The following is a 21,462-nucleotide window of genomic DNA, read 5'->3' on the forward strand; positions in this document are numbered from 1 at the left end:
CCCCCAACCATTATCAGAGGGGAAAGGTTGATTAAATGTCATGTTGCATCACTCAAAGCCAGCAAAAGCAACGACATGTTTTATTTTCCTGCTAAGTGTTGTTTCCTCTCCTTTGTTCAGGAATAGCATCAGGTCATATGTGTGATAAGATTTTAAACTGAGAGAGAGAGAGAGAGTGCTTTAATTTCAGTCCCACTTCACTTCAAAGGGTGATGCTGAGAGAATTTCTTTCAAGTGCTGCTCCCAAATCCAGCAAACACTTGTGCACTGACGTTATCAGGTCTCTGTCATCTGATCTGTGTTGGGACAATGAATCATCCCGAACCCTCCATTGACCTTCTTTCAATGTGTCGAGATAAAAGGATGAAAATTAGAATCCATCTCCTTGCAGTGCCACGAGTTATAAATGTACTTTATAGGGCTCATTATCCAAACTAATGGACTAAGGGCGACATCCTTGAAATGGACTCAGCAGCACTGCCACAGCCAGCCTGCAGTATTTCAGATATGTAAATTACTGTGTTTGCTGTATAAATGTCCATTTGTCACATCTCTTCCATTTTGAGACAGAATAACGTAATTGGAAACATATGTAAAGCGTGATCAACGTAAAATGCTGACCATTGTTATGGAATTTTATCGTATGTGCCCCCAAAAGTGACCTACAATAAACACAGAGAAAAGCAACAACAACAGTATGATTCATGCACTCAGTGTGCTTTTTCCTCAATCTCAGAAATATGATGTGGTTTTTATTTTCTAACAGAGCATCAGAGTTCTACCAATAACACAGGATGTTCTGCAAATCTACTAAAACAATACCTAAAATTAGGTATTTTCAAGTGAATTACCAAAATCTTAAAACAGGCATGTCTAGAAGTTTCTATACTTTCACCCTGTCTTCCCTGAGCTTTATTTTCATAAACAATTAAAACTACTAAAGAAAAACAATAAAAATAATTGTAGAGTTGGAGATGAAATCTACTAGTGTCTGTATGTACAGGTATGGGTAGGAAAATGTCAAAAAGCAATGTTAGCCATGTCTAGAAAAGAGTTGGAATGAACTTTGATGATATTTAGGGGTTTTATATTAAATGCTAAACTAAAAGTTCGAGAAGAAAACCAAGGTTGCAGACAGAAGTATAAATTTCCCTTACAGGTCCTAAACCAAGAATATTAAAGATAGTGAAAAAATAATTGCACTAAGATATAGGTGAAGTTGGAAGGCTGTGGGAGATGCTCTAAAATGAATCCTCCACTATGTGACTAAATTTCTCCTGTGGTGAGTGTGAGCTATTTGTAACCAAGGGAAGCTGCCTCGAACACAGAGCCAGCTGTAGTGACAACCAGATATGAATTTGCCTATTACCAATTACTATTAATGGTCTGTTGACTCAAAAGCTCAGTATCTCATAAATAGCCTCATTAACAACTTGATAGCTGATTTTTATTAGGCAAAACACTGAAGCCCAAAGCCAAGAGGAAATACAAGCTGGTGCAGGGAGGGAATACACAGTGGGGATGGAGATAACAGGAAGAAAGAAAATGGGTAAAGGAAACAGTGATGTGGGACGTGTTGTGCTTCTTCATATTCACCATCAGAGAACGGCATTATTAAAAGCCCAATGTTGTTGGAATAATTAAAGTTGGTAAAGTCTTTCAGAAGTATTTCAATAATTCTGTTCCCCAAAAATCTATCCTTCAATTTTGAAATGTGGTAAGTGAACCAGGAAAGCAGCCTAATAAGCCTAAAAAAAAAGATACTTGGAACCTATGTTGAACCCTGGGGAACTTATTAGATTCAAAACATAAAAGCAGGTTAATGGAAAAGCAGCACTCCACCTTTTCTGGAACACACAGAACCTTATAAAGAAAATATTAATTTCAAAGGTCTTCAGAATGTCCCCCTGAAAGAGCAAGTTAACTGTTTAAACATTATTGGAAAATAAAGCTTCTTACAGTCACAGTTCAAATATTAGTGTTAGAACGGAGTTTCTGAAAGGGGTACAGTTTCATCTGCATATGAATCACGTATTTAGAACAACACACATGAGGAAATGCTATCACATTTACATCTCACAGTCTAGAAGTGTGCAATGAACTCCAGAATCTCCAGGAACATCTAAAACTTTCACTTATATAAACTAAGCTGAAAACAAACTCTTAAGAGAGTAAATTCTGCAGTTAGGCTGATAACTGATAGAATGTGTGTAGCAGAAACAAACCAATTTACAGAGGTGTGAAAAATGCCACTACTGGAAAAACTCTGAGTTGATTTTTCTTAGCTCAGCTTTAAACCTGCCCACAGGCCTGATATTGTTGTAAAAGAATTTATTCTGGGATAAGAGGGCAGCATAGTTTATGACAACAATCTACCTAAAAACTCATTAAAGTCTTTTCTCTTGGAGTGACATGCATTATCAGCAAAGATTAATCTGATGAGTCTTTAGGTGAGCTCCATTTTTAAAAATGCAATAACAGAGGGCTTTGTTGTCATCTGATGAAAATCAATTAGAGTAGGTAAGGCCACAAGGAAAACTAACATCACTCATCACCAGCCCCCCGGCAGCTGAAATGATTTGTCTTCCAAGCTTGGGTGATCAGGAGCTGTAGTAATATCACGGGGAAATTAATTTAGTTTCTATATTCTAGACCCACTTCCCTTGTTCTGGAGGACCTATCCACAAATTACTTTTAATCAAGGTTGATGTGTTATTAATACCAAGGAGGATCTTTGAAGAATCTTTTCTTTTCTTTTTTTTTTCAAATTGACTCCCCACATTTTTCACCTGTATCTGGTGCAGAAACAGAAGGTTACTGCGTCACCCTTACCTGCCAGAGGCTTTGTCCACCACCAGGCACCGCACGGGGTGGCGAAGGCAATAGATTCCCCCAAACACAGCACACAGCCTGGGAACAGGGCAAAACAAAGGTTATTCCATCACAGCCAAGGGTGACCCCTGTGTGGCACAGCCAGGCCAAGCTCTGGGCACTCTGGGAGGATGCACTGACTGACTTGATGGGCCCCAGCACGTGACAGAGTGGAGCTGCTAATGGAAGGTGTCCCTGCACATGGCAGGGGCTGGGACTGGATGGTCTCTCAGGCCCCTTCCAACCCAAACCAGTCTTCAATGTTAAGATTTTTAAGTAAAAGATTTTGGTATCTGTTCATAGATGGTCAACTTGAAAAGAAAACTTTCACTTTTCCAGCATGACTTCCTAAAGCAGAATTAATTTTGTCATTCAAACATCCTATGAGATAATTCAAAGACAGTTTCACGACCCCTTTTAAACCTGGATGGCAGCACAGCAAAGGGCTGGAGTGTGTCCCCAACCCACACCATCATCTGAGCTCACTCCAGCAGGCTCAGCCCAAGGAGCTGTCAGCACCAGCACTGACACTGCCCAAACTGGAACACCCAGCTCCCTGAACACCCCTGTGCTCATGCAGAGCAGCAGAATATGCCCATGGTGAATCCCAGCCTTGGCTGTCTGGAGATTGTTGGAGACGACACAAAGGTTAAACATCCACTGAAGGATTATTAGAGAGCCTTGAGCTACGGGCTGATTATCTCTAATGCTGCAATCAATGGCTCCTCGCCTGACAAAGCAGATACCAGCATCTTTCAAACCAACTCAGATGAATTTGCTTCATATGTTATACACAAGAATAGCGCTGTTAACTTAATTATAACTAAGATTCCTTAGTTCAAAACATTAAATTACATTTTTTCTTTGACTTCAACCACAGTCAGGGGCTTTTTGATATATGCATTTGATTTTTCTAGTGTGCTTTGAAAGAACTTTGCTGCTTGGTTGCACAAAAATGTGAATTACTTATTTCCAAGAGTAGCCTTCTATCCAGGGAAGGAGGGCATGACCTGTTTTCATAGGAGGCCAGCAGAAAACTTCTCTTTTTAAATGAAAATGGAAAGGAATTTTGATTGTGTTGTTAAACAATTACAGAGAGCCAAAATAATCATTAAAACAGCCCAGCACGAAAAATGACACAACCAGGAAGAACTTGCCAAAATTATTTAAATACAGAAATTGAAATATTAAACTAAATGGCACCCCAGTAATTTATGACAAAGTAAAATCACTGTGCTAACATTACTTTCATACAATGGGCTATTCAAGATGATTTGACTGTACTTCAGGTACAAGGCAACTCTTTGATACCATTAACTCTAAATGACAGACATTTAAACTGATATTACTCTAATTAACTGGCGACTGCCTACCCCAATAACTCAAGTTTTGCTGAAAGATAGCAACAACACTGTACTCAGCTTCAACTCTGCCCTGCTGACATCAAATCATATTACAGCTAAATTAAGAGTTGTGAAAATTTTTGGCCTGGTAGCCCTCCATCATCCACAGCCTTTAAATGCCATTTCAGTCCCCAGCAAGGCAGGATTCAGCAGTTGCAGTTTTTAATACAGCTGTGAAACAATAGGACATATTAAAAGCTGAGGTTTTGACAGCATATTCACCATGATTTATGAGTTTGTATATAATTTGATTATTCTATTAATTTTACTGATTACTGATTCAGCTAATACAGTGAAGGTCACTTACAAAATAAATCTTCATTACATTCCACAGAAAGTAACTGCCTCCAACTAGTTGTTTTCTTTAATTAAACACTAATGTAACAAGAGAGAAAATAGGCTGCAGGGTTGCTGCATCTGTTGATACAAGAGGAGTTTACTGCTTTGATGTAATGCTCTCTGGTATTAATTGAACAAAAATAGAATGTGTCTCCATCTGACATCTCGATTTCCAACCCAGAGACACCATAAACACACTGAAATTACAGACTTACCCTCAGTTCACTCAAACTACAGAAAAGAATTTGAAAACTGTCTCACAGTTTCACACCAACAAAATAGTTTGTATTTCTAGCATCTAAAGTCTTCTATTTTCTGAAATTCACTGAGTAATTAATTAAAAAACTGGCTATTTTTCTCTGTAACTGTACAGTTTTCTATGATGAAAATTGTTTGCTTCTCTCCTTAAAGCTGAACACTGCATGTCCAGCACAGCAAGCTTTGGAGAAAGATCAAAGAAAAACATGCCAAGTGCTGAATTAATGAATTTTCCTTTTTCAATTTCTTTTTACACACAGAGCAAGCTGTGATCTGGTTCTTATGTTAAATTCTGTGTTTCCTGGAAGGCCCCTCAAACATCAGTATTTCCTCCAATGTTGCTGCGTGTTCTAAAAACCCTGACAACTAGAATACAGACAAATCAAATAATTAAAATGGCTACAGCTAAAAACCCCAGGTGGTTAATCTTTCCAACACAGATTTCCCATACAAAAGTCAAAGTTCAGTGTTTCCCAAGTCAACCTGAAAAGTTATTTACAAGGAAGTCTTAAGAGAAGTAAAAATTATTAAGTTTTTTGCAAACAGTTAGAAGTTTTGAAACTTTATCTGGGCAACAGTAGTCAGAAAAAGCCCCATAAAACTGTAAAGTAAATTCAGACACTGTCCAAAAATAATGAGGGATATGATAAAATATGGGGCTACTGTCAGCAAAAATGCAAAATCTGAGGTGATGAATTTGAGACTAAGCCTAAAGTAAGTAGTTGCAGAGACAAGAAGTTCTGTCAAGAATGTCCATAATTACAATGTAAAAGTGCTGTTTCTTAAAATAACAGCATTATCAGCCCTAAATTTTTCAAAGATCCCCCAATTAACACCACTTTTTAATGAATCTAGGTTGAGCATCATTCTCTGGGATGCTAAACTCAAAAACCAGATGATTTACACGAAAGTGGGGTGAGAATCCATCAGGAAATACGTTCAACTATTTCACAAGCGTCCTAGAAATTATGGTTAAAACACCGTGGGAACTGCAAGAAATTACCACAGAGCCAGAGAGGGGAAAAAAGGAAAAAAATTATTTAAAAAGTCCGGTTATTTCTATGTTGCTGTGATGGCAGTTACCCACAAACCCACTCCCAAAACTCATCTCCGTGGAAGGTGGAAGGATGGGACCTGCCTGGCTCTAATTCCATCACCCTTGTTCCAGAGGAACCTCACTCAAGGTCATCCAGCTGCAATTACACAACAACTGTGCCCTCCAGAGACCTGTGGGCAGAGGCACAAAACCAGTGACTAGAAACCAGTCACTAAGCATTAGCTCATCTAGAAAACCCATTTATTTGTTCTCTGCCTCCAGAAAAGACATAACAATTCAAGTTATCTTAACCCTCAGTGAAATTCAAGGACTGTTTTACTAATTCCCTCATGTTTTGGGAGCCCCTTTCTCTGTCTTTAGTTTAACGAAAAGGAACTTTGCTAAATGCAATTCGCCTTCACATCCCAGATTTGCTCCAATAATAAACACTCATGTCATTTCCACAGATCTCCTGATAATGCTGTAACATATTCCCATGTCCGAGTCGTAATTCTCAGGGAGACCTTGTAAGTCTGATCTGCACATCCCCACACAGCCAGAGAGCAATTTCCTTGCTAAGTAAGGGACTGTTAAAAAGGCAATACCAACTCATGCATTAAATATACATCCCTCGTATTATCATCACTGTCCTAATTATTAAATCTTGAAAAAGCATCTCATGATAGCATTTGTATTTTGTGCTTTTAGGTTCCAAGTGTGATTTCCAAATGTACCAAGAATGATCAAGAATGAGAGTTGGCCAATACGATTCTAACCCCTATAATTTCTGGGCTGAAAACTTTTCCATGCCTAGTTAGGGATCTGAAATCAATACACTTTGACAAGATCCATATGATCCAGAGCATCCCATGTGATATATATTCTATTGGCTGAAGGTATAAACTCCTGCAGAACACTGTAATTCTAGTCAGGGAAATAAGGAGGAGCAGAAAAGCTCTGTTTAAAAAATAATTTCCAAACACGAAAGAATTGACAAACGCTCCCTGAAAAGAAAGAAAAAAATCTAAATTGGGAAGGTGTTTTGCGAGTTTCATAGACTTAATGCATTTCACAACAAAGGTTATTTCCAAATTAAAAGTCTTTTCCTGTCAGATTCTGAGGAATAATGTGGGCAAGGACACAAAAGCATTCCATAGCTTTATTAACGACAAGGCTCACTGATCTGTGAATAACCTGAAAAAAATGAAGATTATTGAGTTACTTTACCAATCTATCCATCCATCACTAGCGAACAGGTCTCAGAATGATGGATTATCTCACTTTCCTCATGTTTATCCCAAGCAAGAGTTTCTCTGTAGAGGGAAAAACAAACAACTGATCCTACAAACAATCCTGCTAATTATGTCTGCCCATTTTGTTTTCATCTGCCAACAAAGTGAGGAGAAATACATCACATTTGTCTTTAAAAGCCCAACTACATTTGAAGTTTTATTATTTCCCTGAAATGAAGGTGGAAACAAGAGGAAAGCAGCACTGCAGCTACTCACAGATCCAGTATTTCAGTACAAACCAGAGAATAGTGACAAGTTATCAGTAATTTCAGTTTACATTTTCAGGTGCAGAGAAATGGAATAATTGTAAGTGGTAAGAGATATGTAAAAGTGAAAATGAAATGGAGGACTGAACTCGTATCTCACACACAGCCCGTGTTTTTTAAATCACCTGTGACTGTTTCACACTCGCACAGAACACACGTGCTGAGACTCAAATCTGTCACATCTGATTGTACAAGGAATGAACAGTATCTGAATTTCTCATTAAAATGCCAAATCACAGGATTAACAAACACAAAACTTCTGTATTTTGCTTACAGGTAGAGTCATGACACTCATGCATGGAGCTAATTGAAAAGAGTGTTGTACTCAAGTTTTAATACATCAGTTCTAAGTGCTCGTTCCAGTCAGGTTTCCTGAAGTGTGGTCTTGATTTCAGACCACTAAAACCTTCCTAGTGATTGTAACAGGGACATAATTGGGAAATTTAAAGGACCTGAGACTGCCTCAGAAGCTCTGACACTTGCAGTAGGTAATACTGCACATGTAAGGGTAAAAACCGATTATTCATTTTTAAATACATACAGGAACCCTCCAAATCAATCACACAATCCATCTTCTCTCAGCCTGGACTCTTAATGTTCCTGTAAATATGGGGACTAAAAGAGATGGGACCTCTTAATCAGATCTTTCCTCCATCACAAAATTACTGCTGTCACTGTCACTGAGACAAAAATTACCAATTTCAGCTGGAATCTGCAGCAACTGCTAAATAGGGTGACATTGTCCACCAAATACAGACCCTATGGAGAAGTGAGTGAAGGCCACAGAGGGGAGGCCACAACCTCCATTGTCACCCATTGCACTGGCCATGGGTGAGGTCAGTCACAACTGAGAGAATTCCTCTCCGAGAAAAACTGAAAATTACAGGCATGTTTGAGTGAGGTGAACTGTAAAACAAACTATTTGAAAACATACTCCTGAAAATCATTAAAAAATCCCAAGTTTTTTTGCTTCTGAAAAACTGGATGAAAGGAGATTCAAGTTACAAAAGAGGAATCCTGTAAAGCATGCAAAAGCAGCTATGGCCTCATATTCAACAACTCTTTCAGACTTTTAAGTAAAATATCTTTTTTTCCCCTATTACAAAGGAAAATTTGAAAGTTGACAATTTTAACATTAACCTCCTAAATCAGAAAATAAAATAAAAAATCACACTAAATATTCTAGATGTTGTGTCACTGAGACTTTACTGTGATGCCCAATTCTAGTTTTGTTTTGGGGACGCTTTTTTTAAGGAAAGGAAAGCCGGGTCACAGATTGGCAACAAATGTGTCAACAGCAAACTGCAAACCAGATCTTGCTTTCCCCTGGATGTCTCAGACACTGACTTTTGGTGTCTTACATTTTACCACATCATTTTGATGCTCCCCAGGAATGAGATATTCCTATATTCATTTTTGCTAAACTTCAAAGTACTGCTGCGTCATTAGAAAGGAAGAGACAGAACGGTTTTGTGCCACGAAGTTTGAAGCAAAGGAAGCAGTTAAAGGCCAGTAAAATTTTGCTGCTGGGAAGAGCACGAGGCTTCCAGTGTCCTTCCCTGTTCCACTAATCCAATTTGTGGAGACAGAAACCTCACACCTGTACCTCAACATACTGGGATGTAGATTCCAGTGACACAAAAGTTTAATTTTCTCTCCTAAACCTTAAAGCAATAAAGAACTAACGCTGCTTTCGCTCGCTCAGGTGTTGTCAGCAGTTCTGAAGCCTTGTGGTGTTTATGCAGGATTCATTTGGGATGCAAGGATGTGACTTCCAAACGCCTTTGGCTCATTCCCATCAATATGCATGTGTGCCATTTATAACAGTAGCCTTGATGAGAACACACAGTGTCACTGGCTGCAAGGAACGCTTAAGAGCTTTACATTAAACAGAATATACAACAGTGGTGAGAAATCACAGGGCAGGTGACACCTTCCCCTGATAAGCTGGTGATAAAAGCTCTGGGCTGTGATCTATTGGCTCTGTGTCACCACTCTGCTCCCCAGCCCGAGCAGCATTCCTTGGATACAGCTCGCTTTTAGCAAGACACAATCCTGAGGGAAGATCACAGATAAGGATTGTGATTCACCTCAAAAAATATTGTGATTGCCTCCTAAATTGTTCCTTTGAAACCAAAGACAATTAAAAAAAATGTATTAGAATGTTTGTAACACAAAGCTTTGGAAAGTATAGTTCCTTCTTGGTTTGACAGATTAATTTGCTTCAAGTGTTAAAATACCGTCTTCATTGTAGGACTTTACATTTTAGCAAAAAAGCCCCTAAAAAGCAGCAATCAATGGACATAAACAGAAAGTTCAGGCCATCTGAAGAATTCCTGTCATCATGGAATGATTTTATGATAAGAATATTTGTAATACTTCTAGATAGCACCTATGGCTAACTCTTGAAATACACTGCTGTTACAGATCTAAAAACTGCATGTGCTGCCTAATAAACAAAATAAAGCCAAAGGGATTTCAAGAATGCAAGAAAAATTACATGGAGAAGAACCTACTGGGGAAAAATACAACAAAAATTCTAATTTTAATTATAAATTTACTTCTTTTTCCCCAGTACTTGAAGGCAAGGAAGGCCTAACTGCCCAATTAGTATACTGGCTCTGATAATATTTTGATTTATTAATCTGTTGGTCACATACAGATACCTGGTCTCTCATGAAGTCCATCCATAAACCCCACAAACACAAGTTCTATTACATGACTGCATTCAGAGTAGTTGCCTGAAACAATTCCTGTTCACAGGTTGTCTGTCCAACCACCTAATTAAACAGATCCACATCTTTTAAAATCACCACATGAACACAGTTTAGGGAACAGCTGAAAGGCTACTGACGAAAGATGGTACCAAATAACATTTCTGTTCAGTGGAGTACAATTATCCCAGAACGTTTCTATCAACACATAATTGCATCCATCCTACATACAGCCAAATAGGCTCAAGCTGCTAAGGCCACTCTTCTGGCAGTAATTTAAGTACTGTTCTGGAGAAGAGAAACAGAATCTATCAAAGAGACAAGACAGGAAGATAATTCCCAACATGGTGCTGCAAACCAGAATTTAATAGTAGCACACATGTAAAAGGCAGAACTTGTCCACCACAAACAAAGCAGGTAAGAGCCTGCACTGCTATTTAAAGGACTGATGTACAAATATATCACTCAGACAAACTGGTCTCACCAGGCAATGCTGCCTTTTTTGAACAAAGCTCATGTTTACTTCAGACCTACAGGTTACCACATTAAAACCCACATGGAGCAGATGGAAACACTGCCTTGCCAGCAAAAGCAGAGAGGAGAAGAACACCCTCAGCTTTTTAAAAGCCAGTTGAACTGTTGGAAACGACTGAAAACTGAAACCACCCACCCTTTGCACAGGGATTCCTGATGGTCCCCAAAAGCATCACTCACCAGCTCCACTACTGGGACCACGGGGCACCTCAGGAGTCACGATAAGGACACTGTCACTTGACCACAGATAACTAAAGAGCCTGAAATGGATCTTATTTTATCCTGCAAACTATTTGTGTTTTTTTTTTTCTTTTAATTATTTTCTAAGGCTCAAGAAGTGGAGAACATATGGCTGCTGTTTGAGATGTCAGAATGTAAAACTGCAGCCTGTGTGTGGCTCAGTGCAACGGGATCCTCCCTGCTCTTCAGTTCATGGGGGGAAGCTTCTGGTCTAGACACACCTACAGAATTATGCCAAGAGGACATTTCACATCAGTTGCCCTGTTTGTACAAGTTTGTGATATAAGAAAGGTGAAAGAATTAGGTTTTGATTTAAATCTAATAATAAACTGCACACGTGGCACAATTTTGCTTCTTTCATAAAAATCCAGCCCATTATTTTATATCTACCCATAAATGGCAGATGCATTCTCAGCATTAGTTAGTTACACAAATTAACAACATGGATCTTCCTGCAACTTCAGGGAAGACTAAAGCACAAATTTTCTCAACCCACCCCAAAGCACAGCCACCCTTCTGGACACACATCACTCTGAGTCTCCTCTGCCAGATTTAAAAAGTGACAGCTCCACGTGAGTTAAATTAGGGCTTTCTCATTTCCTAGGACTTACCACCACAGGCAGCCACCAGCTCTTACGAGCTGCATTTGTAACACAATGAAAACTGTTGCAGAGGATTACAGGAGTGTCATCTCCAAATGTTTTTGTTTTCCCCTTTTTCTTTTTAGAGTGAGGGGAATTTCACAGCCAATGAAAATGTGAAGCACATAAAACCAACATGAACCTGCAGCAAGGAGATTCCTATTGCCTGATATCTATTAGATTACCTTTTGGGAAGGTGTGGATTGGGTAAGTGGAGTTTACCTGCAGAAGCACTGGGGGATCTCCCCTTGCCCATAGAGAGGGAACAGAAACGGGGTATTGCCGTAGCGGCCAAGGCACTGCAGGAATTTTTTTGTTGCCTGAAGACCTTCCAGGGTCCTGCTCTCAGTCTCTGAGACCATTGCAATGGAGTGAAGGATGAAGTGCTGTAAGCTGGGGGTCAACTTCCTTGTCTGCAAGAACTGAGCAAACGTGCTGCTCTCGTGGTCTGAGGAAAAAGCACAATGAGGTGGAGAGCAAAGTGTAACTTCTGTAACTTCTAGATTGTCCCACATGCTCCAACTTACACGAGTGCCTCTACATTTCAATAAACAAGTGAGTTTTTCAAAAAACATCCTGCTGAAAATGGATCACCTAAGTCTATGAAGTTCAAGAAATTTACTCCCAGAAGGTGAGTTTTCTCCCAAGACAGAAATATCACTCCATTAAAATGTTTCAAAATACCACAAAACCACGGTGGGGGCCCCAGACTGTAAAAATGGCTTCACCTACTCGATCTGTTAGACTTGATCTGACTCCATCTCCCAGTCCTGGATAAAGGCATCAGTAGTTGAGAAACACTTCCATCAGTGCAGAGAGCAGTATTATCAAGCTATATATTCTGTTCAAGATTCAACCTCTGCTTTACTACAAATGTACCTTACTGCCCTTTGTACAGCCATGGAACAACAGGGTTAGGGGGTTTATCATTCTAAACAAATTCTCAAGTTTTTCCCCACTTCAGCTTCTTACATAACTCTGTATTTTGCAGAAAAAAGCTCTAAAAAATTCTTTACTCTCATGAACTCTCCCTATTAAAAGTCTGCCTTCCCACGAAGGCAGTGATCTCATCAAGAGCAATTTTAAATTTCTGAAGTCTTTACAGTAGCCTAATCTGACTCAAAATATTCTCAACTACTTCCCAGGCTATTTTAAAATGTAGGAACCAAATGTGTTTAACTGTTTCTGGGGGTAAAAACGAATCTGATATTATTCAGGCACATGAATCAATGGATTCATTTAAAATTGATGTGGCATCTCCTTTTTTTTACTAATAAATTTTCTAAATACCACCTATAATCCTCACTCTGGGAACCTCCACTTCTTCCAGCAGCAGCAAACTGGGATCACCTGTAACCAATAAACCACTTCAGCCTAATGAGTCTTTCCCCCCTCAGGATTTTCTGGAGTTCATTACAACCTCCTTCTCCTAATCTTACCAGAACTTAAAACTGACTCATTTTCTCTTGCATATGTTTAAAATTATTTTCTCTAATGTTTGTACTAATCTAAGAGTCCTGTTCAAGTCGTCAGACCACTATCCCAACAATTACTTCTCCTTAACACTAGATCCCTGCAAAAACACTGCCTGGTCAAGCTACTGTCAAGCTCCAAATTCACTGATTTCTTTTGGTCTGAAACTTCAATACCCGAACTTCTCCTCTTTCCTCATTATTTCTTTTTGACAGTTCTTTTTTTCTTTGCCTTAGTTTACTTTTAGACTCCAAGAACTGAGAAAGTCACTTCATTCTTCGAGCACAAATGAAAGCATCTTCCTCCTGTCAGCCAATTTTCCTCTTTGACCTGATGTTCATTATTCTCCACACATTATACCTCAAATCTATTCTGATTTCCTCTTATCTAAGTAAGCCAAGAGTTGATAAAGGCACTTTGAACCTGCCCTCTACAACTACAAGGCATTAAATTACATTAACTTTCAAAGTTGAAAAATTCCATCTTCTCCATTTCTGATTTTGTGGTGACATATTGTGGAGGTTTACACAGTATCCAAAAATTAGAAAGAAAAATCAGATACATGACATTATTTAAAAAAAAAAATACCTGGGAGGGGGAGGAAATACCTAAAAATGATAAAAAGCATTTTGCAACCTTGATGTAATATATAATTTTGCTGTTAAAGAAAAATGTAAATAATAAATGATGTGGGAACTAGAAGAGCAAGTGCTTAAGTAGAAGAATTTAACACTGAAGTGAAAAGGTCATGAAAAGGTCAAAGCATACTTTGAAAATGAATCCATAAAAACAAACCATGTGAAAACACAGGAGAGCTCTCAAAATTGTGCCTCACTGAAAGAACTGCTAAGAAGGGAGTGTGCCCTGTTCAAGGAGACACTACCTTGGTATTCCTCAGGGTGCTGTTCATAGTCCAAACAAAATGTCAGGAATTTCATTAGCATTCTCTTCTCCACCATGGTGAGCTGTCTGCTGTTGAACACATCTGCTCTAGAACAAGGCACCTGCAAAAAATTTATTAATAACTTCAGATGTAAAAGCATCAAGCAACATCAATCTGAATACCTAAAAAATGTTTCAAATTACTGTTTTCTATTGTAGTTATTTTCTTACAGATTCCTTTCCGTTATTTTCTATTATAACTGTAATAAAAGGTACCAATTTTCCACAATAAGAACATTCTTAAATCTTTCTCACCCTCTTCCCTTTTTTATTTCCCTTCAGGTTCACTTTCACTTGCATCTCTGACTGCAGAGTAACTCAGTAGAATTTGTATTAATTAACTGTGCCAGCATCTCCTGTTGCCATCACCCCACTGACTTCTCCTGTAAGTAGCAGAGACAAATCAAGTCTATGCTATGAATTTTAAAACCTAAACCATATGAATTTTTAAGGATTAACTGCCAAGTCAATCGTGGCCTAAATATTTAGCCTGAGGCAAAGATTTATGTCAATATACTGGACTGCACAATCTTATTTTAGTTTTTTTTTTTGTTTTGTTTTGTTTTTTTTTTTTTTTTTTTTTTTTTTTTTTTTTTTTTTTTTTTTTTTTTTTTTTTTTTTTTTTTTTTTTTTTTTTTTTTTTTTTTTTTTTTAATATTTATATATAACACATGCAACCACCTTTTTTTTTTTTTTTCCAGAAATTAAATAAAAACCATAATTAAGGAAAAATACCAGCTTACTGTTACAAAATTCTCACAAAACCGATTTCAAGCTTCTTGGCTGTAAAGAGATGAGACTGAGCAGAGGCAGCAGGTTGTTTTACAGTACCTGTTCCACCTTCCCTTCCCGGAAGGCCAGAATTCGTGTGGCGTTCTTGAACTCGGCATATCTGCTCACGTTGGACTTAATGAGAAGGTCAATCAACAGACCCCGGGAGAAAAGCAACTGCCCAGGGAGGAGAGAGAAAAGGGTGAGTAAAGAGGATCAGTCAAGTCCCTGCTGCTGTTTGTGTGAATCCTCAGTAGCTGTTCCCTAAGTTACCTGAAACGACAGGGTCACATTTTCTACAGGTAAATTCCATAACCCCCCAGTTAAGGTTTAGTCATTTCTGTTCTATTAATTTATAATTGGCTACATTTATTCTATAAGCTACAAATATACAATGAAATACAGAAAGGACAGAACTGTAACTATGAACTGAAGATGGTTGTCTGGATTGAAAAGTCCTTTGGTCCCAAGTAACAGAGTTTGCAAGACGCCACAGGAACTTTCCAGATAAAGTGAGGACACTACAAGGAAGCCTCTGGCCCTGAGCCAGGGAAACACCAGTGCAAACTGCTGGCCTTGTCCTGCTGACTGTCCTCGTGTCTGAATTTCTGGAATTCGCTGCAATTAACACCGTGTCACACAGCGGGACAGAAAAGGTCGAAAAAATACAAAATGGTACGATCTGCTCAACCACTGTCCACTCACTGGTGTTCTCACTGATGGCCTTGCAATGATCCGTGAAAGTGGGATCGACATTTGGAACACGAACCTTACAGTGTCTTCCCAAAGAATTTAATGAATTACTGAAGAAAGTTTCTTTTCTGGTTTCCAGAGGTTTGAAAACTCTTTTCATGCAGAATATGAAAAATTAAGCACTCCAATCTTCCACGTATGGCAGAAAACACACACAGGCTAAAGCACAGAAGAACAATTTCCACTGAAGTACAATTTTCAAGGCCATATCCAAATACTCTGAAGTACATAAAGGGCAGATTTTAGAGTTAAAACAGCACGACAAATATGTCAGACTAATAGTTTCTCTTCTAAGTAAAATGCACACTAATAGGAATTAAACACATTAATAACTAATTTTAGTCACCGTGTATGCTATGGATTAACTGTAATTATTTGTTCCTTCCAATAAAATGTATTACAGTTCAGTGCTTTAGTCTAAATACAGAGAAATAATGAGAGTTTCACAGGGAAGTCACACACACAGGAAGTACTCCAATCAGAAAATTACTTTTCATTTTAAAGAGATCCAAAATCCACGTGTATACTGATTTTCCTTGTTTAAAAATATAATTTTTAACAGTATTATTTAAAAGGAGAAATTTTGCAGGTATTGTTTAAGTACTAAATTTCATAAAATGTATTCTGTGGAGATATTTCTGAGCTGTGTTTTATGGTTTCTTTGGTTATAAACAAACACTTAAGAACATATTAAATAGCCCTTTGTTTTGAGGATAGCAAGTCTTGTTTACATCTGAAGATTGCCTCAAAGGCACTGTGTCACTCTCCTCAACAATAAAGATTTTTTTAAAATTTCAGCAGTTCAAGCAAAGTAAATGTACTTCCATGAAAAAAAGTCACTCAGTTCCTACCTTGGAAACTAAATCAATATTAAACCTTCGGCCTTCTCGGACAATTTGGGAGTAGGTAATTTTCTTTGGCTCTTGGGCAGGAGTTTCTGAGGGTGCAGCTTCTGTCTGTCCCAATTCCAGAGTGGACTCTCCAGGAGAACTTTCACTCTCAGAGGTGGTTCCTGCCCCATTCCCTTCCGTGGCACCCGCTGGCTCCATGTCCTGCTCGGGCTCTCGGCTCTCCGGCTCCGGGCAGGGGCTCTCCACTGCTGGGCACTCTTCCTCTGATCCTGGAGAAACCTCCTTGGCACCAGAGGCTTCAAGGACAGGCAGCTTTGGCAGTGCACCAGCTTCTTCAACACCTTCAGCCGAATCCTGACTGATTAAAAACACAATGGGAGAAAGGGGGGGGGGGGAAAGTCTTGAAGAGTCTTAAAAATTCATTTAAAGTTTTGAGTCGGTGCCAGAATGAAAACCTTCCTAGAAAAAGCATTAGAATTTCTTTACCCTGACCAAATCAGGTGTACCCCCCCACGAAAGAACTCTAGTTCTTCGACTGCAAAGCTGTAATTCAAGAAGACTTTTTCTACTGAGAAAAAAAGAACAACAAAAATTTGGGTTCTTATTTTACACGTACTCAAAAGACGGGAGGATCTCAAAGTGAACATCGAGACCCTCATGGTGAAACAGCACACATCTCCAGAAACAACAGAAATGTAATATTTTAAAACAGAAACAGTAAAGCAATTCGATTTGGTGTTCCCTATGGATTAAAAACACCTTTGAAACTGAAATGCAAATATGCATTAAGGTGGGATATTGTAAAAACCAAGCTCACAGAAGAGAAACAGAAGAGCTTTACAGGCTGAGCCTCCTTTGCAGCCCCAATCCCAGCAAGTCCATGGAATATCAGGCCACTCTGACCCAAAGTTTAAGCAAAATCTTCAGATTGCTTTTTCAGCTCTGCCCTTGCATTCTAATCAGCTGTTGAAGTAACACTTGTTTTTATGCAAGTGCTCCAAATTTGTGCTGTGGCTGAAGGCAGCCACTCACAGGAGGGACGTTCCCAAACAACATTCACTCTGCACAGGCCAGTTCCTTTTCACAACATTCCTTTAAAATTCCCTTTATAAAGCAGCCCTCCACTTTTAATCTCATCTACTCTTTTTATCCTGATCTTCAATGACACCTACCTTAGAAAGTAGTACTTTTTAACTCGGTTTAGTTTACACTACCAGCTGAGATGAATCAAATCAATGTCATTGTAAGTGAAAGAACTTCAGCAATAATTCCACGCTATCTTTTTATCTTCATACCACAAGCCATTAATGCACTGAATAAACAATTTAATCTTGGCCGAAAACTAATGAACTATGATTTTAAAGGTGACCTGCAAACACGGAGTACCAAATTACACTATAAGAGGATGGTTAAAATTCAGGGGACAGCGAGAAATTGTTCAGCAAACACACCAAAATGCTCCCTCACACACCTGCGGCCTCACAGCTGGATGCAGGGGCAGGATTCCTGTTAAAAAGGAACAAGTTGCTCCTCCCTTAAGAACTCAGGGTGCTCACACAGACCCATGGAAAGTTTAGAAGGAGTATCAGCCTGGGCACAGCCACCAGGAAGCACTTAACCCCTGACTGGGGTAAAATACTGCCCTGGGAAACACAGGAACTGCTACAAGGAAGCACTAACGAGAGAATTCTGCTTCTGTACCTTAATTATGTCTTTTTTGCTTCATACTGCAAGCTTTAAGTAACTATAAAATATCAAGGAAAGCCAGGTACTCTGTCAAATGGTTTGTAAAAAAGTAATCTCTGCTACAAATAAAAATGAAAGTCAATTAAATTTTTAGGTTCTGTTTGGATTTGGGGTTTTATTTTTCAGGAATTTAGAACGTGGTGTTTGTGAAAAATGCAAAAGTTGTTGTAATTAATGCAATAACTAAGAATGAAGCTTTTATTTAACTCACCCTGAACCTTTTTATAACACAAGATTTCAGAGGAAGTTTTCTTTCCTCCTTCTCCCAGTTTCAATGTACATTTCAATCCCATTTTAAACATACTTGATCATTACTTTTCTAAAGCAATATGAGCTTGGATTCAAAATTCGCTGTATTTTTCTATATCACTCTGAAAAGCAGCTAACAGAAATGTTATTTTTACATATTTTAAATCTCTATTCACTTCCCATCAAAGAACATGTAAATCTCCATGATTTGCAGCTCTACACTTTCTGTAATGAAAGCCTAAAAACTGTATATAATATAAATTCATGACATCCATCCTATAGGAACAAATATCCCTGAATAATGTAAGAACTGTCTATAAAAATTACTCAAATTGAACTTCTGTACAGACAATTCTTCTCCCAATTCAGAAAAAAAAAAATACATCTGCAGACAAATTGTTGTGTAAATTTAGAATATTATCTTCCACCATTCATCAATTAATGGTACTAACAAAGGAATATCTTAAAATGAATGTGTCTTATTAATGCCTTGTAACAGCAACCCCTTCAGATAGGTCAAATGAAAAATTGCCAACCAGCTGGTTAATTTATTCAGCACAGGTGTTCACTATTTATTTTTCAGCCATTTGCCTTTTTTCAATACAGCTTGTTGTAGACACAGTATTCTTTTCCTTTGATGGATGCACTTTGTTCTAAGGCCATTCATTTCAGACTTGCACTGTGTATATTATACTGCTACCCAGCTGTTTATTCTTTCAAAATAAATGTTTAATGGTTACTTCATAGGAGTTATAAAAGTTAAGCAAAAACAACAGAATCCAGCCAGAACATGTAAATTGTCAGAAACACAGTAAGTGACTCTCTCAGAAAGTTTTGAGTTCTTTTGGAGAACTTTTTCTTTGCTGGGTTTATTAATCTTATCATTGTTCCCTGTGGGTTTGGCGTTTTTTTAGGTGATAACCAAGACAGACAGCTCTGTCCTGCTGAGCTAAATCCTTAAAAGCAGGATCTTGTGGTTGGTCCTGACTTGAGTACAATCTCACTTTACTATGAAGTGTGAAATCTCAGTGCTTGGGGACTGATTTATGAGCTAAATATCAGTCAAAAAATCATACACAAAGTTAAGACACTATGACACCTTTAAATCTCATTTACTCCTGGTTCTGAACAATATTTATTATGGCAGCAGGTTTACAATTACAGTATTCAAGTGATCTTTCTTCCAAGCAAACATTCGATTTGAGATGCAGTCCAGCAGCCATTACTGTGCAGTACTGAACCTGGAAAAGTCTGAGCCTGTGACCTTCAGATTGTATTAGTCTAATTCACACCTTTTTTTTTTTTCCCCTACTTATGATGTTTACAGAAAAGAATACATGTTTCTATACAAGTATCTGTCAATATTTCATTGAGCTACGTAAGGGATTTTCTAAGGGATTCAAGGTTAAACTTACATAACTATCACAAAGAACCTCTCAGGAATTCAGAAGTGTTCAGTTCAGCACAAAATCCAGAAGATAAAAAATGATAAATACGTAGTTCAGTTAGTTAAATTTGTATTCAGTAAGTTAAATCCACTGCATATAAAAAGGACAAAAGGCAAGTATTCCTTTATCACTTTAGGACTATGAAGTATTTCACAGTTAAAGTCCTACTGTCCATTTGTGTTCCTGTTCTTGTGTCCTTTTACATATTCATTTTACACGTGTGTGGTGAAATGCTTGAAGCCAAGAGCACAACGTGATCATTTACCTCTGGGCATATAAAATTATTCACACATTTCCATATTTCTACTTACTCTCCAAAACAGAAATCTTCCACATGTTGAATAGTTTTATCCTTCCTGCTCAGAGGAATGGCTTCTTCATCCTCAAGGATCAGTTTTTTCCAGTCTTCACATTCATCACCGAGCTCCGTCGTTTGCTTACAAAGAACAATTAAACCATTAACACGTTGTACTGTGTGAGCTGTTCTTGAACTACAAATCTCTGCAGTCCCAAGCAATATGTACCATCTAATATAAGAAAAAGACCATCTAAATGTTTTTTCTGTTCAGATTTTTGAGTTCAAACAGTCAGAGCTGGTTGCTTTGTTGCAGCATGCCAACACTTGCTCTACAGGACCAGCTCTAATAATCTGAGAATACAGTGTTAAATGAAATAATAGCTTTAGTAGCGAGTTGAAGGTAACTTTGAATACAATCTATTAAGGTTTGCCACAGCAAGGTTAGATCCAAATTTTGTGACAAAACTCCTTGAATGGAGACCATATGGAAAAACAGCAGTGATTTGGGGATGGTATCAATCTGCCCACACAGGAATCTCTAAATCATGCAGCAGAACCCTGAGAATATGAAGTTCTGTCACTGGGCAACTCCCCTGATTACACCAGGAGGCAGCACAGTGGAATGAACAGGGATGAGACTGAGCTGAAACACCTCCATCTTCTACGGCCCAACAGGCTCCCAACGCCCCTGTAAATAACAGGAACAGCCAGCTGCTAGCACAGCCCAAGTGCTCCATCTACTAAATAAATACCCTCTTCAGGAGATTTCTAGTGGACTGTCATGAATTAGATAAACTTTGGTCATTGAAAAATACACTATCAGCATTAATCTTTTTGTCCTGGTTACAGGACATTTCAATGGAAGGATCCAGTAAAGAAGAATCAGCTGAATGCAAACGAGACAAACAGAAGGGACTGAAACATCGGGGAGTGGAAAATAATCAAACAGGAAAGGGAAAAGACCAGATTATCATTTACAGAATGTGCTGGGAAAGGAATTGAAACAACAGTCTGGTGGTTCTATATAAATTCATTATGACTGAGCACAAGACTGGTCTCAGCAACGTGAACAATCCAGGCCCAGCAGAGCCAGATGGGTAAGGCTCAACCAGCAAAGCTGGAAACTACAAACCTCTTTGATCTGTCAAATTACCAAAGAGAAAGAGCACTGGGGTGATTTGTCTTGTAATAAATCATGCAAACAACTGAGATTTAATGTTAAGGAACACTAACAGAAGTCATTGAAGAAATTTTTACCTGATTTTCTTTAATCCAGGATAATAACCCTGAAAAACTAAAGCTGGCCCAGTTTCCACCATAGTAATTTCTCCTGTAAA

General features: G+C 38.4%; 1 protein-coding gene across 2 annotated transcripts in view; it reads right to left on the reverse strand.

The window, feature by feature from the left end:
- The window catches only part of CHM (CHM, Rab escort protein 1), a 52,001-nt gene that overhangs the window by 15,085 nt on the left and 15,454 nt on the right, over positions 1-21,462 (reverse strand). For both annotated transcript variants that reach the window (XM_027911463.1, XM_027911462.1), the window contains exons 3-9: positions 21,383-21,455; positions 20,139-20,263; positions 16,385-16,742; positions 14,841-14,957; positions 13,951-14,071; positions 11,817-12,042; positions 2,833-2,910 (exon numbers count right to left, since the gene is read on the reverse strand). In XM_027911463.1, coding sequence (XP_027767264.1) covers positions 2,833-2,910; positions 11,817-12,042; positions 13,951-14,071; positions 14,841-14,957; positions 16,385-16,742; positions 20,139-20,263; positions 21,383-21,455 — 1,098 coding nt within the window. The remainder of the gene's footprint in view (positions 1-2,832; positions 2,911-11,816; positions 12,043-13,950; positions 14,072-14,840; positions 14,958-16,384; positions 16,743-20,138; positions 20,264-21,382; positions 21,456-21,462) is intronic.

Source organism: Empidonax traillii, unplaced genomic scaffold, assembly GCF_003031625.1.
Source record: "Empidonax traillii isolate 1590-97213 ecotype Southwest subspecies unplaced genomic scaffold, ASM303162v1 scaffold32:size1966603, whole genome shotgun sequence".
NCBI classification, from domain to species: Eukaryota; Metazoa; Chordata; class Aves; order Passeriformes; family Tyrannidae; genus Empidonax; species Empidonax traillii.